We start from the raw sequence: 15729 nt of genomic DNA on the forward strand, positions 1-15729 counted from the left end.
TAGCAAATTTAATTATTAGTCGCTGTGGTAACCGTCTGCGAGTTCATCAATGAGCCCCCGGTAGATGCTGATATCCATGATGCCACGCTGAAATAGTCTCTGACAGATATCTGCGGCTTCATTTATAATTTCCGGAGAATTGTTTCCGGCACGTCTTCCTCCGATGAGAACTTCCAACCGTGATACATCATCGATGATATTATTAGGGCAGGCAATAAAACCGGATCCTAAACCCTCCCCTGTTGATGGTACAATTCTTGGGGATAAAATGTCTTGAGGCAAACTTTCAGAAGATGTTGTTAAGCTAATTATCGGCGACCTAGTTTGTTTGAATTTTTGGCCCCGCGGACTTCCTTCAGATGCAGCCTCGTATTCACTTAACGGAGTTAGGTCAGGATCTATTGCTCTTCGCCGTGAAGGATATTGTTGTCGTTCTGTGTGTTGCAACGGTGATTTTTCTTCTTGAGGTTGCGATGGTGGAATTTCAAGTTTACGTATAGCATCTACAAGTCTATCGTATTTTGTATCGTCCCTGCTGATTTGTTTTTTATTTTCACGTATACGATACGAATATTTGATAAAATTATCATCTGTCATAGAACCGTGTTCTGGGTTTAAAGACACATCTCTTCTAATCAATCCTAACAGTATTGTCTCAGGTAATTTCTCTTCTGGTACATTTTTAAGAAGTTCAATATAATCCGGCGTAAATCTTTTGGCGGGGTCAGTAATTCTCCCTGTTACTCGCTTACCAGCAGGTACTGACACAACAACTTCATCGGGTGGAGGCGGGGGTTTAAGTCCAGCTGAAATATCCTGTAAAATTTTCCTTTGCTCTATTAAAGCCTCTTTGGTAACAGCTGCGGATTTTTCAGTAGCTTTGGTCACGGGTTTAAATAATTCCTCCGTAGTCTCTGCAAAGCCTTCCCGTGCTTGCTGTCTTAGTTGTAATTTTTGTCTGACACTATCACGGACAGGAAGAAATTTCTGAATTGCTTCGAGACGTTCTCGAGCTAATCTAGTCGTATGTGCTTCTCCAATATTTGCCATTATTTATTTGTCAATGATTTAATTCCGCTAACATAAAAATGTTTTTCCTTGGAAACTCATTTCCCAGAGCAGCAGAGGGGATGGACCCGACCCATGGATTTTTCAATAACGACCCCGCCACGGAAACTGTTTCAGATTTATTGAAGTAACCCAAGTTGTCAGTGCAAACTCAACGAGTTTGTCCCTGGAAACTCTTCGAGTTTTCGGGGGACATTTTTTTTTGTCCTGTATTCTGAATAGAAGGGTTTATTTCGTCGAAATAAGCCCTCTATCGAGGAATAGTTTCCTGGAGGGGTTTATTGTGCAAAAAGTTTCGGTCTGTACAGCCCCTCTGCTGCTCGTGCTGAAAAATGGTGTTAAACCCCACAACAACAACAACAACTTAAACTGATACATTAAAACAGTTACATTGATATTGGAATAAGTACAAAGATAACTGATATTCAGTTGGGGGTGGGGTTTGGGGGGGGGGGGGGGTTTAATACTATTTTTAAGCACTTGATAGGTTATACATCTTATACCCCTCTGCTGCTTCAAATAAAACACATTCAAGTAGGAGTATGAACAAAGCTCCATCGTTAGAGGAACAAATGTGTATTCACAATGTATTCTCAATATTTCTTCACTAATGTAAATCAAGAGGAGAACTCTAACGAAAAAAGTGTGCAAACAAAATAAAAGGAATAATGACACCGTTAAGTATATGTATATGCTACGCTTCACAGCGTGTATTACTCTAGATGTGTTCTGAAAGTATTGTTACCATCGTTACAGTGCAATAAATATAACAAAAATGTATGTGTACCTTATGCATAAAACTTTATAAAGACTTACAAACCTTCATGTGTGAGTGAAATTTCTCTTTGGACATCTGTTTGATCACGTAGAACATATCTTTTGCCAAGATCAGGAACATCAAACAGGTCTCTCGATGTGATGTCAGTCTTCGCTGGATGAAGATCGTAATTTCTTTCTTCTATTAGTACATTTCCGTTCTAGTTCAAGGCGAATATATATATATATATATATATATATATATATATATATATATATATATATATATATATATATATATATAATTAAGAGTATCAATCACATACTTTTTCCTCTATCTATGGTTTCTCATTAGGTCTTATATATCCATCTTAAACATTACTGGTAGTGGTACCTAAGGAATAGTATCAGTTTTTCTTTTGAAGAAAATCTCAAGGAGAGGTTGGTTTCTATAGTGATGTTAGATATGTGTCCTATTAGAGTATGTTAAGGGCCTTAATGTGGGAAAGAAGGCTCCTGATCCTCAATAAAACCGAGCAAGAAAATGTTTTTAATCATCTGTTAAGTTGTCCCTTGTCCCCCTTTGGTCAATGCAGTGTCACAAGATAGCATTCACTATCACACGAGGATGTTATTCTGCTGTACTATATGCACACAAAAATAGGACCAACGGTTTCTCTAAATTCTACTTAAATAAACCAGTATGATGCATTTGCTTGAATTATTCAAAAACGTCGATGTCCTTCAGATGATGCTAGAGGCAATATTCAGAGAGTGTAGTAATTAGGCATTTGGATTGACAGGGGGCAGGTTACACGGAAGATATTTCAGCACGCAGAATATAAATGAAAGAGGATTTGGATACATTCTAATTCAAACACTTTCAAGTGTCGCATTGATTAGAATGGAACGTACGCAACTAAGCTGTAAAGCAAGTAGGGAAATAGAAAATTCAATAATTCATCACCGTGATACCGCATGTAAACGTGTATTTCATATTCGATTTTCATAGCCTAAAGATGACTTTTTATAGTGCTACGAAGAACAATGATATAGGACGACATCATATATTGTTTTTGTTTGAAGGTTCCCGTGCATAATGAATAAAAACAATGAATTCCATGACTATAAAATAGCACAATCTGTAGAATGCCAAAGACGTACTTTGACAAAGGAATCGCAAAGCACAATACCAACATTGACTGTTTGGACGCTAATATCTAGGAAATATACAGTGCTGAGCAAACTAAATTGTGCAAGCGAAATAAAGGTTTAAAATTTAAAAAATCGAAAAATTGTTAGTTCGAATCTTGTGTCATAATTATTTTCCTATACTACAGTAATGTACAAATTTGGTTAGTATAAAATGACGATAAATATTTACTTTGTATCTTCACAGTCACTCAGTAAATATTTAAAACGAAACAAATAAATAAAAGTTAAAATAAATAAATACATAAATGAAAAATAAACAAATAAATAAACAAATAAACAGAAATACACAGCACGGCTAACTTACATGAAACGATAGCTGAAACTGGTGGACATAAAAAGGTATGTAAACAATAAAACACAGCTCATCGTATGACCAACAAAAGAAGCGTGACATAGTCTCTCGCGTTTTTAAATTATAAACAGAAGAGGAAAAAGTAAAACAAGAGTAGGAAGAGAAACAAAATTACAAACAAGCACAAGAAGAGAACAGGAATTGTGATAAGATAGAGATTTTAAAAGTAAATGCTATGAAAATGTTAACGCTACACTTGGTTACAGTACGAATGTGCAGTGGTTACAACAATAAAGGAAACTGAGGATTTTGTTTTTAACAGATACTTTAGAGAAATTTCAGATAAGCCTTTTATAGGGAATTGAAAATCATATTCCTGAAACTCTGAAGACATGAATATCATGCTTATTGTACGTTAAACGTTTTCGAAACGTTAATTTGCCTCTGTGGAAATAATGATGCATCACTACATGGAACTGGACCAAAGCTGTTACACTTTTCTGCAACAGTAATTTGCCAAGACTGCAACACAGAATTAACATGAAGAATATTGATAAGCTTTAAATCGTTGTTCAGACCAAAATATAATTCTAGGAAATAAAGTTAGCTATCACTCTGATATTTACTATTTAAATGTCTGAAAAATAAATCGCTAACCTAATTTAATTATACATGAATGTTCTTAATCTTTCTACAAAAATTATCCAACGCTTATGCATTCCCTTTCGTTTCAAACAGTCCTAAATATGTCTCACATGATTTGTTACGATGAATACATGAAATATGCCATGTTTAGTGGATGCTGACCTAAAAATATAGTACTGATTTTGAGAATCACAATATAAATATAAATATTATTATTATTATCATTGTTGTTGTTGTTGTTATTGTTGTTGTTGTTTTTATTATTATTATTATTATTATTATTATTATTATTTCACTTGCTCAATGCATCATTCTCGTAACATTTTCTGTATATCAGTAATCTTATGTTTTCATTGGTCACAGCAAAATAGGCAACTCGCTTGACAAGTGCTACGAGTTGTCCTTAGAACTTCCCAGATGGACAATATTCCATCCAAGCAGACACTTCAAACTATGCATGATGGAAACCACACTGTTACAAGCTAGGGGTCTTTACTTGACCGAGCGGTGTCAAACCCTAGCGCGATTCCCGCTAGAAGTCATAAGTTTACCCCAAATTTCCAAAGACTTCCATACAACTTCAGTTGTAAATTAGAAAGCCCGAAATGTTCGTTCTATACGTCAATTTTACTCTAATCAGTGCAAGACCACCGATCTCACAACCTGCCAAATATCTATCAAACACACATCTGCCTGGATTCTCTTCGTTAGGTTTCTGTACCGCCAGCAGTTTACCCCGTAGAAACTATAAGACTGTCCCTTAACATCTGGAACTATTTTAAATACGCCACCTTATGCTAGTAAAGCTATGATTTCCAGGCACATTTCGCCTGACACAACTGCACCACATTTGCCATCATGGCGACACAAACGGTATCTGCCGAGCCCCTTCTTATTGATTCCATTGTGTAATTTACCGGTTTCCTACCGTAAATACTGCCACTGCAGTCACACCATCAATGTACACCACTAGGTTTTAATAGGGACTATGGAACGACAGGGACAGTCATTCGGTTTTGACCTGAATTCACTACTAGTGAACCATGGCATCATGGAAACTCACTAACACTTTATTCCGTGACGTTTGCTCCTAGTAACTGGCTAATTTTTTCGAGCAAAGGAAAATTTATATTGCAACGAATTCCAATAATCAGATAAGTAATCCAAATTTATTACAATATGTAGATTTCATACGCAAACTCGAGATGAACTATTTCCATATATGTGTACAACTTAAATCTAATACACGAAATTGACTTACTTGCACTTGCATTTAATACACTTTAATAAATCAAAATCAGCTACATGTAAGCCTGGTAAATAAGTCATGTATATGAAACTGGTAAATTCTCGACGGACTCAGACCGATAAAGCCACGTGCCTCTGCCTCTCTCTCTCTCTCTCTCTCTCTTTCTCTCTCTCTATATATATATATATATATATATATAGTATGTACGTTGTATCAATGATATACCACGAGATGTATAAATTTTTCATTCAAAGGAAACGAGGCTTGGCGAGTTTCCTTTTAATGAAAAATGTATACACCGAGTGGTATTTCATTGATACAGGGTACATACTATACATACATTTTATTTATATCACATACAAATACATACATTTGCTGTTGGAACGGAGTAATATTGACGAGTGGCAACTGTGTATTGACTGAGTGAATGAACTCACATCCCTGCCGAGTTAGTAGATTCCTTTTTGGTCAAGTGTGCACCAGCTTTTTCATTATTTTTTTCATTAACGTTATTAATTGTTATTTACTGTTTTTGGCCTCATTTACAACGTTACCATCGATAGTAGTGACATCAACATCTTGTTCAGGTTATAAAACGAGTTGTTATTGATCGATACAAATATTCTATAGTGGAGGAAGGTGTATACATGACTGACAGCGAGGAAAGTAACGTTATAATAATTGTGTGTACGAGCCAACAATCGCAACGATCAGACCGAAACTGCTATAAATAGTACCTACGTTTAGGACGTCAGTATTCTTGGCATTATATGATTGCAGTAATTTCCGCAATGCACTTAATGTAATAAACCACTTAGCAATCTCACTGACTATTTAATATCTAAATCGTTCTGCTATTGTTACGAATGTACTCTCTTTAAATAAGTAACAGAAAGGAGTGAACACAACAAGCTTTGTAAAATTTACCAACAAATTTGTTTCCCTAGATTATAAAGTAAAAAAATAAGAAAACTGAACTTACGGTATTGTGAATTAAATCCAAATTGTAACCCAAGAATTAAAACACAAGTCCTATCAATGAAAAGTTCTATGTAAATCTCAGTTCAAATCCCGATGAAATTCAAGATGGAAGGTGATGACGCCAGTAATAGTCAGCGTTGTACTGATGTGTCAATAGTCTTTCGTTCAATCACAGAAAATATTATTCCAGTTCCGTATAAATTCCAGTATATGTCTTTGTCCAAAAATTATATCAGAGCACTTTTGTATTTCAAGGGAAAGCAATAACTTGAATTCAATAATTTGACGAAAAATAAAATTCAGCCCAAATTGGTCACAACATAATACATCTTAACGTGTCAAGTGTTAGAAGCACAACTAACTAGCTTTATCAGTACGTCTCTTATACGACTATCTAAGACGCAAAAGAGATTCCCGGATTAGGGGAAAAAGTTCATACTTCTGATAAAAATAGAAGATTGTTTACCAATTGACACATGCTTGATGTCACATAGTCCAGGAATGACTTTGACACAACTTAATGATTCTTACTTTGAGAAAGATAATAAAATAATAAACAGAAGTTGCTTACCAAAAATAACAGTGATTTTGGAACAAGGTCAGCAACTAGATACAATGTTTCTATTATTAGTTGTTTACATTTAAACTTTTGGGGAAAAAATCAAGTCTGGACAATGTCAAATTCAGTAAACAATATTACAATATCATGCAATGGAATCATTTTTTTAAACTAACCGACAAACAATGAAATCAAATATACATAACACTATAGATATTGATTCACTTTCATACGTGTTAGTTTTATATCCAGAAATCGTTTTCATGCATTTAACCGTTCAGAATTTCTAATGCAAACCGCGGAGTCCAAAACTAAAGGGATCAAATTAAAATTCTCACCATCTGAAATGAAACAGCACAGTATGAGGCTATTTGTTGTTTGTGTAATGATCAATAAATTCTCTTAGCTGACGTACAGAATCTTATGAATTTTGCGGCGGTGAACTTCACAGCATATTATTTGGGATTATGATGGAGGAGAGTTCCTTCCACTACGTTGGTCTACAAAAAATCAAGGCCTATTGTTTTTGAAATAGATCTTAGAGAGGTATTGTACCTTCCTGACGGCTATGGCTAGTGCTGGACATTTTGTTGCTCTTGTAGGGATACTAACTGACCATATGCTTCTGGATTTGCAGCACCATTACAAAGTTGTCTGCACATTTTAAACTTGTTCATTTCAGAATATACTTACAATGACTCTGTCACACCCTCCATTTGATCTTCTCAAACATTTGACGGTCATAAATGCTCCATTCTGCTTATCTTGATAGTAAGCCAGCTCCTATTGATATAAAAAAGGGGTAAATATATATATCAGAAGATAGGCTGGAAGGAAATAGGTGAAACTGGATATTTTGTGAAGTAGTAAGGTAAAAATGTAAGTAAGTTGGTGGCAATCCATTTGTCACTTAGGTGTGGTTAATTGAGTAGATGGGTAAATAGAGTTTACTGCGTCGGGTTGAATATGTAGGTACTATATATATATATATATGGGTTTGGTGACAAACTGGTTTCTTAGGACAATAGGTGGGCAGTAATTTATTTCAGTTTTGAGCCAATATGTTAAACGGATGTTCGTTCGAAGAACTATGTAAAATACTATGGAAAGATGTATTGAGCAGAGACTTGTGTTTAATATATTTACTAAAAGACTCCTTACAAATTTAATGTTTTTAAATATTTATTAGGACTTCACTTTAGAGTGTCGACTTAAGCTGACTCGGAACTCAAAATTCTTAATGCACATCTTCTTGCCATATTTTCACAATATTGTAGCCAAGCTTTGACATTTGTGCGGTAACCGACATGGGGAAGATATCTGCGTTTTGATAAAAACAACATCGTCCCGCATCTCTAGTCTGACGGTAAAACAAGGAATAGTGTGTCTGCACCGTCATCGACCGGCAATAAAAAGTGCGCTATGGCTGCTGCAAAGAAAATAGTGTAAGCATCGATCGTCCTCAGGTAACATTATCAATATTGGAATTTTAACTGTAAGAGCACTGTTCGAATGTGATGCTGCTAGGCTTCTGGCAGTAGAACTTGAATGCAGAAACTTTGCAATATAGAGTCTGCAGGAAGGTATAACTTTCTGAGGTTATGTGGGAATCCACGCCATACCAATACTTGCCAGGGAAGTCATGGCTGTATCGCAAAACTTTGGTAAGTCTTTGTGCGCATGGCAGCCAGTCAAATGCTGCTTAATGTGGGTATCTTACATACAACAACTAACGAGGCGAACTATGGTTTAAATCAGATACAGGAAGTCACTATTTGTATGGTGAAACGAAACAGTCAATTTTTGTATGTCTGGGGAATTTTAATACAGTTCCTGGCACAGCACGAACTCAATACTCGCGTAACTGGTCCAAGGGAGTTGAGTACCGACAGAAAAATATATACGGGAGGAGCCTGATACTTTGTGGCACCTCCTGCAGGCGAGTTGACATTCATCGCAAGGCATGAATATAAATAAAGATCGGACATATACGTTTATTGATTCCATCCTCGCAAACAGCAAGTGGAAGGTGGTCTCAAACTGCCGCGCCTTACGTTCGTTTGAATTTAAATTGTCGTTGCTATAGTGTTGATGAGACTGAACTGTTGCCGAATAAGTTCACAAAACCTGTGGGATACGATACTGCCGAGCTGAAAACTACCTTTGTGGATTCGCAGTCCATATCGGCAGCCGCTTTGCTGCGTTATCCGAGAATGAATGACAGTCCTAAGGATCTTTTCATGATAAAATAAATGAACGACATCGCCAAACTTCATCTAGGTCGAGCGAAAATTAGTGAAAAAAATCGCGAACAAGACACTGGATGTCAGTGAGTCCAGAATTAATGTCATTCTCCAAGATGGCTTAATAGCATATTGAAATCTCAACAAGACCCACAATAAACAGTTTGCATTGGACACGAACAACTGTGCCGATTGCAAGATTAAAGAGGCAGAGAAGGGTTTAGCCAGAGGCCTTTGTTAAATAGTGGGACTTATGAAGACAGTTTTCTGGATCATCACCTAACCCTGTCGAAGATTCGCCGGTTTAGATGCTATTGCACAGCAAGCAGAAGCTAGATCGATGGAGAGAATCTCACGGTATCTCGCCACCCCGTCCAACAGCTTGATGACGCTTCCAGTCTAGCTGTATCAATGCATATTATACATGTTGGTACACCAACGAAAAATGAAATAGCATTAGCACATACGAAATTGAAAAAGTGAAAGCAGTTGAGATTTGCAGGGTTACAAACAAACTACTGGAAACAGGAGGCAAGAGCTGTATTGATCTGCCGGTGAATGGGAAAATGCAACGAACGTAAGAGGGACTACTACAATTGCTGGTGTCTAATCCTCCTATCTTTATCTGGAAAGACTGTGGACAATACTCTCCTAAACTGGGTAAGGGATCGAAGGATTGATCACTGGAACCGCGCAGGAAAGAAAAGATCGAACTTACAAAGGGAAATCAAACCACTTTCCGCATCCATAGGATCAGCACACAAATGCAAACTCACGAGCATTTCAGTCAATGACCCTGAATTGCTCACGTAACCTAAAAGGTTGATGTTGACTAGGTCGACCGAGTCGCTTATTATCATCTACTCAAGAGCAAAGGAATACCTCCGTCTATGTCGACACCATTTGCTGTTTCTGGGTCGCTGGTGAATCGTTGAAATCGTTGTATACCAATAGTCACGTTCATATGGATGTACTTTAATGCAGAACATTTTTTATGTCGCCAATATAATGGCCGAATGACAAGGAAGGTTCATCCATAATTAACCAAGGTCCTCCAATACTGATTACGTTGGTGACGTAGCTCGACCGTCTGCGATGCTGCAGACATTTTTGATTAACCTGATCGCCATGCCGGGGAAGCATACACTTTAATCCTCGAGATCAACTGAAGTAAGAACAAACTTCAAATGACCAGCCCATAAACCAGCATGACAGAAGGGACACAAGAGGGACGCAAAGTTAATGTACCTGACTCTTATACGCAGTCTCAACTTAGTCTACAGCACAGCCGGAAGCGAAATATAAATTAAGAACCGCATAGAAATTGCCCAGAGCTCAATAAATACCATATATGTCTGGTGCTCCAAGATCCACATTGTTATCAAGATCGAATAGCATAAAGCATGTATCTTTAAATATACGGTGCTGACATACGGATGTATCAAGGTGCAAAAGCTAAATTGACCAATTGGTGACCCTCAGTGTCACACATGTCCATCATATCATCGATGCAGTGGTTATATAGAGTGAAGCAACCATCGGTCTCACACATGATTTGGTTCTAACGCCTCAGACTTCACATTGGATAGGGAAATGCACAAGATCGCATCCCCTGGAGCCGTCTCGTATCTAAAGGAACGATGTCTGCTGCACGCGAAGGATGATGACAATGATTTAAGTTTGTTACACTCGAGAAGAAACGGTATACATATTGGTTAAGAAAAAAATCTGTTGAAAAATATAGCAATATCATCGTTTAATTAGCGATTTTTCCCTCTACTCAGAATCATAGACGTATCTGAAAGCGACGGAGAAATCAGGCATTGATGAGTGTTGATTGCGCTGCACTGACAAAAGAGTTACATATATGTGCAAGAGGACCGAAGATATCCATTATATATTTGACATCCGACCAAGTCTGATACATACATACATACATACATACATACATACATACATACATACATACATATTTTACGTGAGTGCGCACGTGTGTGCGCATGCGTACATACATACAGACATTCACACAGATATACAGACATACGTGGATACATACATCCATCTGTTTGAGACGTTTGAAACACTTATAGAATGGTTTCACCTCAATTTCTGTTTTTCAACATTTATATTGCAATAGATTCAACATATGTGAGATAGCATAATGATGGCTTATTCTGTACTTGCGTAGATGACGGGATGAAATGAAAGTGTTTGGAGCAAAGTCATACTGAAAGAACTCAGAATGTTGATTTGTTAATATCGCACCTCAAGCTGTTCTTCGGTGGTTTATAAATATGAGAATTTACTTCTTGCTTTTGGTGGCGATAACGCAGAGATTATTCACTAAACATGATAACAAGATTGCTAATACAGTACTGTGTGACAGAACGAAAGATTGCTAATACAGTACGGTGTGACAGAACGAACATGACAGTAGGTTTGTTAACACAGCACGCTGTGAAAGAATAAATCTGACAACAAGATTAATACCTTTAAGGTGTGACAGAGTAAACCTAACAGCAAGATTACTAGTTCAGTTCGGTGTGACAGAAGAAACCTAACAGCGCCAAATTGCAGTAACAGCACGGCGTGACATGATAAACCTCCCAGTAACATTACAAACTAAGTACGATGTGACAAAAAATAACCTGAAAGAAAGATTATTAATTCAGCACTGTGTGACGGAATAAACCTGATGGCAAAATTGGGACAAGACCACGGTCTAAGAAAATAAACCTGATAGCAAGATTGCTAACTCATTACGATATGACAGTATACGTTGTTATTCAACTAAATTGGGATATAGGAGATCTAATACACTGTACATGCTCAGTCGAAGTGAAGCGTGAAGAAAACATAAAATGGTGGTTCAACACAGGAAACAGCTGCTCTGGAATCGACAATAGGAATGAAAAGTATGACATAAATCGATCTTCAATTTACAGGTGATTTGACATAAATCAATCAATCGTAGAGACACAAAAAACTGCCAAACAAATTCATTTAAATGAAAAAGTAGTTGATTGACATTTTTATATACTCTCTATGTAGCACGGCAGAAAAGGCTTTCCACACAGAAAGGTTTCATTAAGACACATGGATTGCCAATGGCAGGCAGATATTGCTGTTATACAAGCATATACTAATAGTAGATACAAATGTTCTTGTCCGAAACTATTTGTGAAAGAGCAAAAACGAAAGAAAATCGAAATTATCAAAGAAAACAAACTCAAAGTGTACCATTATTGGAAGGGGAAAAGGCGAAAATAATTATGGATTTGATGGAAAGCAAAGCACATGCATGTGTTTTCCTATATCAACTCATTTTTTACTACTTTTATTAATGTAATTCGGTTTTCTTTTATCAGCACGTTGAATCTCTATTTCACATTGTCCATGTATATACAACACAACAACATTAAATATTCCTCAGAAACATATTGATTCCGGATAGTGCAAAGTTAACATGTTCAACACCGTCTCGTTTAGGCAACTAATTGCATCAAGCCATGCTGTTCACCACATGTTTAAAAATTTAGGATATCAATTTATTTAAACATAGAAATATGTTCTGATCTGAAATTTAGTTTTTTTTATACTAATATGTTTAATAACGAATAACTTCATACTGGAGCACATTAGCTGGTGAAAGGAAGTAGATGATAGACAAGGAAGAACCTAGCCGCAGACATTACTTTTTCAGCAAATTAGTAATGACCTGTCTCACAGATGAGGTTATTTTGAAGGTAAATAAAGCAATAAATCATATGCAATTTGCATTTTAGGCGCAAAGGCTCAAACAAAACGTTTATCAGGGACGGACGATTACAACACAGATTAAAACACATTAGACTAAACCAAAGCAGAATACTGTAAACCACTTTTAATTCTCATGGCTTGTTTAGGCAAGGTAGCACACGTGACAACAAAATTGTTTTTAGCAACCTGATATTCACAGAACTCCCTCCCCCACCTCCAGTCCACGCCGTATGATATGGTAAAATGGTAAATCATCACTCATGGTTTGCTTGTTTTAATACTACGGATTTATATCGACTTATTAAACAGTAAAGAAGAACACATTAATATAAATATAATCAGCTGATGGATATACAATAATCAGATCGATCGCGTATTATAGAACCTATTTTAATCGCGTCTCTCTGAAGTGGGATGATCATCTAGTTTGCGTTAATTGACTTGAGCATACATGCTTTTTTCTCTAGGTTGATCGATACCATATACGAAAGAGCATCCCCAACGTTTTCCCATTCATTTCATTGAACAGTCTACCAGGCCATACCGCTCATTAAAGGATGCTAGGAATTCTTCATTGGAGAATTTAATGACATATATTTATCGCACATGCCTTGCAAAAATGTATGATATCATTTCCTTTTAAAGAGATAGCGTCCTGTCTTCAACGAGTTCTTTGGAAACATGAAAAAGCATTAAAGCCTTTTCTTCACACTTACTAATTGCTGCAGTAGTGTTGATTTGTTCGATTTGAAATACGTGCCAAACGATGCCACCATCTCCGTTGATTCAGACACCCTCATTTATTCTCAGTGGTAACAATGAATTACGTACCGAACTATTACTGCAAATATGAAGTACGTCTGTTTGCTTGGAAATAAGTGTACATATATAAAAACGATATATGTGGTAGAGAGATAAGCTTGTCTTCACATACATTTTAATTATATATTTCTTTTTAAATGAGAAAACACCACGCAAGGTGAAATCCAAAATTTAAATTGATTCATAAGAACAGACTCAAAAGGTAAAATGGACTTTGCTCTGTATTATTATCGTTTTTATTATCGAGTTATATAGTGCTGAAACCGGTACATCACTTACAGAAAACCAGTGACTAGTTTTGAATTGCTGATAAGTTCTATCACTGATACGAGATCATGTAAGAGGTATTGCAAAAATGATGAGCAACCAATGTCAGTTTGGCAATAAAGGTAAAGGGACAACAAGCATACTATATTGGTAGAAATTATGAAGAGGAGCAGAACTGTGATGATGTTTCCGCTTCCGAAGATGATATTTATATTGTCAGGCATGCAAATGAGAGCAGATGCTTAAAAGATACGTGTCATAAAGACACACCGAGAAAAACTGAACAAAATTAATCTATAGGCCAATATGAACAGCTAAATGAAAAAACGAATCGTTGTTGACGCCTTGGTTCCGTTAGTATCGCTTTTTGCAATATGACATAACTTCTTGAAACGATTTTTATTATATATTAAATAAACAAAGACTGTATATCTCAAAAGGTTTTCATCTGTTGTGGATTTTCTCTGTGTTTTGTGATTCCCCTGAATTTTTCGAAGGCTTCACATAACAAGATAGGATACTTCTTCACACGTAATAGTGGTATAGATCACCTAATGATTTATAATTCAAGTTAAACATCCATCTGTACGAAATATTTGATTATTTCGATAACGTTTCCGTTGATCCAACCCTTTGCCAGCTATGCACCAATGTGACTCATAGATCAATACTTATGTACAAAAAATGATTTACAAACAGTTCGTTTCCATCTTTAATGAAACTGCTCCTCAGTGTTGCGTATCTTTTATAGTGAAGTAGCTATTCTGAGGTACCAACTATGAAGCAAAGAGATGTCACTAATATCATGAGAGACTGTGAAGAAATGGAGATGTGTATTCGAGTTGTAATTTTATTTCAATCTGTGTATTCGAGTTGTAATTTTAATTCAACCTGTGTATTCGAGTTGCAATTTTAATTCAATTTGTGTATTCGAGTTGTAATTTTAATTCAATCTGGGTATTCGAGTTGTAATTTTAATTCAATTTGTGTATTCGAGTTGTAATTTTAATTCAATTTGTGTATTCGAGTTGTAATTTTAATTCAGTCTGTGTATTCGAGTTGTTTTTAAAGCTTACATGATGATTACCTTTACCTATACGCAATGGCATTAAGTAAATTGTGTATTTTTATTTCGGTGCAACGTATGTTTGTTAGATAAAAGTAACTAATAAAACATAAGTATGGTGTGCTGAGAAATTCAAACTCTGTATAAACAACTAACGGAGATTCAAGTTGATGACTATTATTTTTTAAATTCTATAACTGAGCCCTCTTTTTGCGTTCATGTGTTGAATTTTTACCTCCTTTTCCAAATTTAGTGCTTTCTCCAGATGGGATCGACCGTCATTCGATTTGCTAACAAAATACACGTTAGCGTTAGGATCAATGGCATAATTCCTCTTCAAGTTTAAAGTAAGAGCTCGTGGCCCGCCTCTGAGTTGGAAAGTTAAATTATCAGGGAGGTTAGGATCACTGAATTTCCGTTTGTGTGTCTGCAAACTTGTAGTCACATCTTTCAGCCACACCATTTCCGACTCGCCGGGTGCTGCCGAAACAGAGAGAAAACAAAGGTTGATGATGCAAAGTACAGAACCAACCAAAGGAACAAAACAATGAATGATATGAACAAAAAGTGCTCGGCGGTCATGGATTTTCTGTACATAAACTATTCGACCAAAAATTTCCCTTGCCTATGTTTAATCTATCTTTCGTTTTGCGCATTTTTAAACTGTTTGGAATTTGATTATTAAAAAAAGAAAACTTTGTTAGCTAGGTTAAGTATAATTCCGTTTGATGCAGCAAAATTAAATGTATATGATTTCTTTAAATTGTTTGAAAACTCGACGGATAGTTTCATATTTTGTAAAGTTTT

General features: G+C 36.2%; 1 protein-coding gene across 1 annotated transcript in view; it reads right to left on the minus strand.

Annotated features, from left to right (window-relative positions):
• LOC149804356 (uncharacterized) overlaps positions 1-15385 on the minus strand; it is a 34075-nt gene extending 18690 nt beyond the window's left edge. The window contains exons 1-3 of the mRNA XM_089932238.1: positions 15158-15385; positions 7459-7548; positions 1889-2045 (exon numbers count right to left, since the gene is read on the minus strand). Coding sequence (XP_089788364.1) covers positions 1889-2045; positions 7459-7548; positions 15158-15385 — 475 coding nt within the window. The remainder of the gene's footprint in view (positions 1-1888; positions 2046-7458; positions 7549-15157) is intronic.
• Between the last annotated feature and the right edge of the window lie 344 nt (positions 15386-15729).

This window comes from Sinohyriopsis cumingii, chromosome 2, assembly GCF_028554795.1.
Source record: "Sinohyriopsis cumingii isolate HCF-2022 chromosome 2, ASM2855479v2, whole genome shotgun sequence".
Classification (NCBI taxonomy): Eukaryota; Metazoa; Mollusca; class Bivalvia; order Unionida; family Unionidae; genus Sinohyriopsis; species Sinohyriopsis cumingii.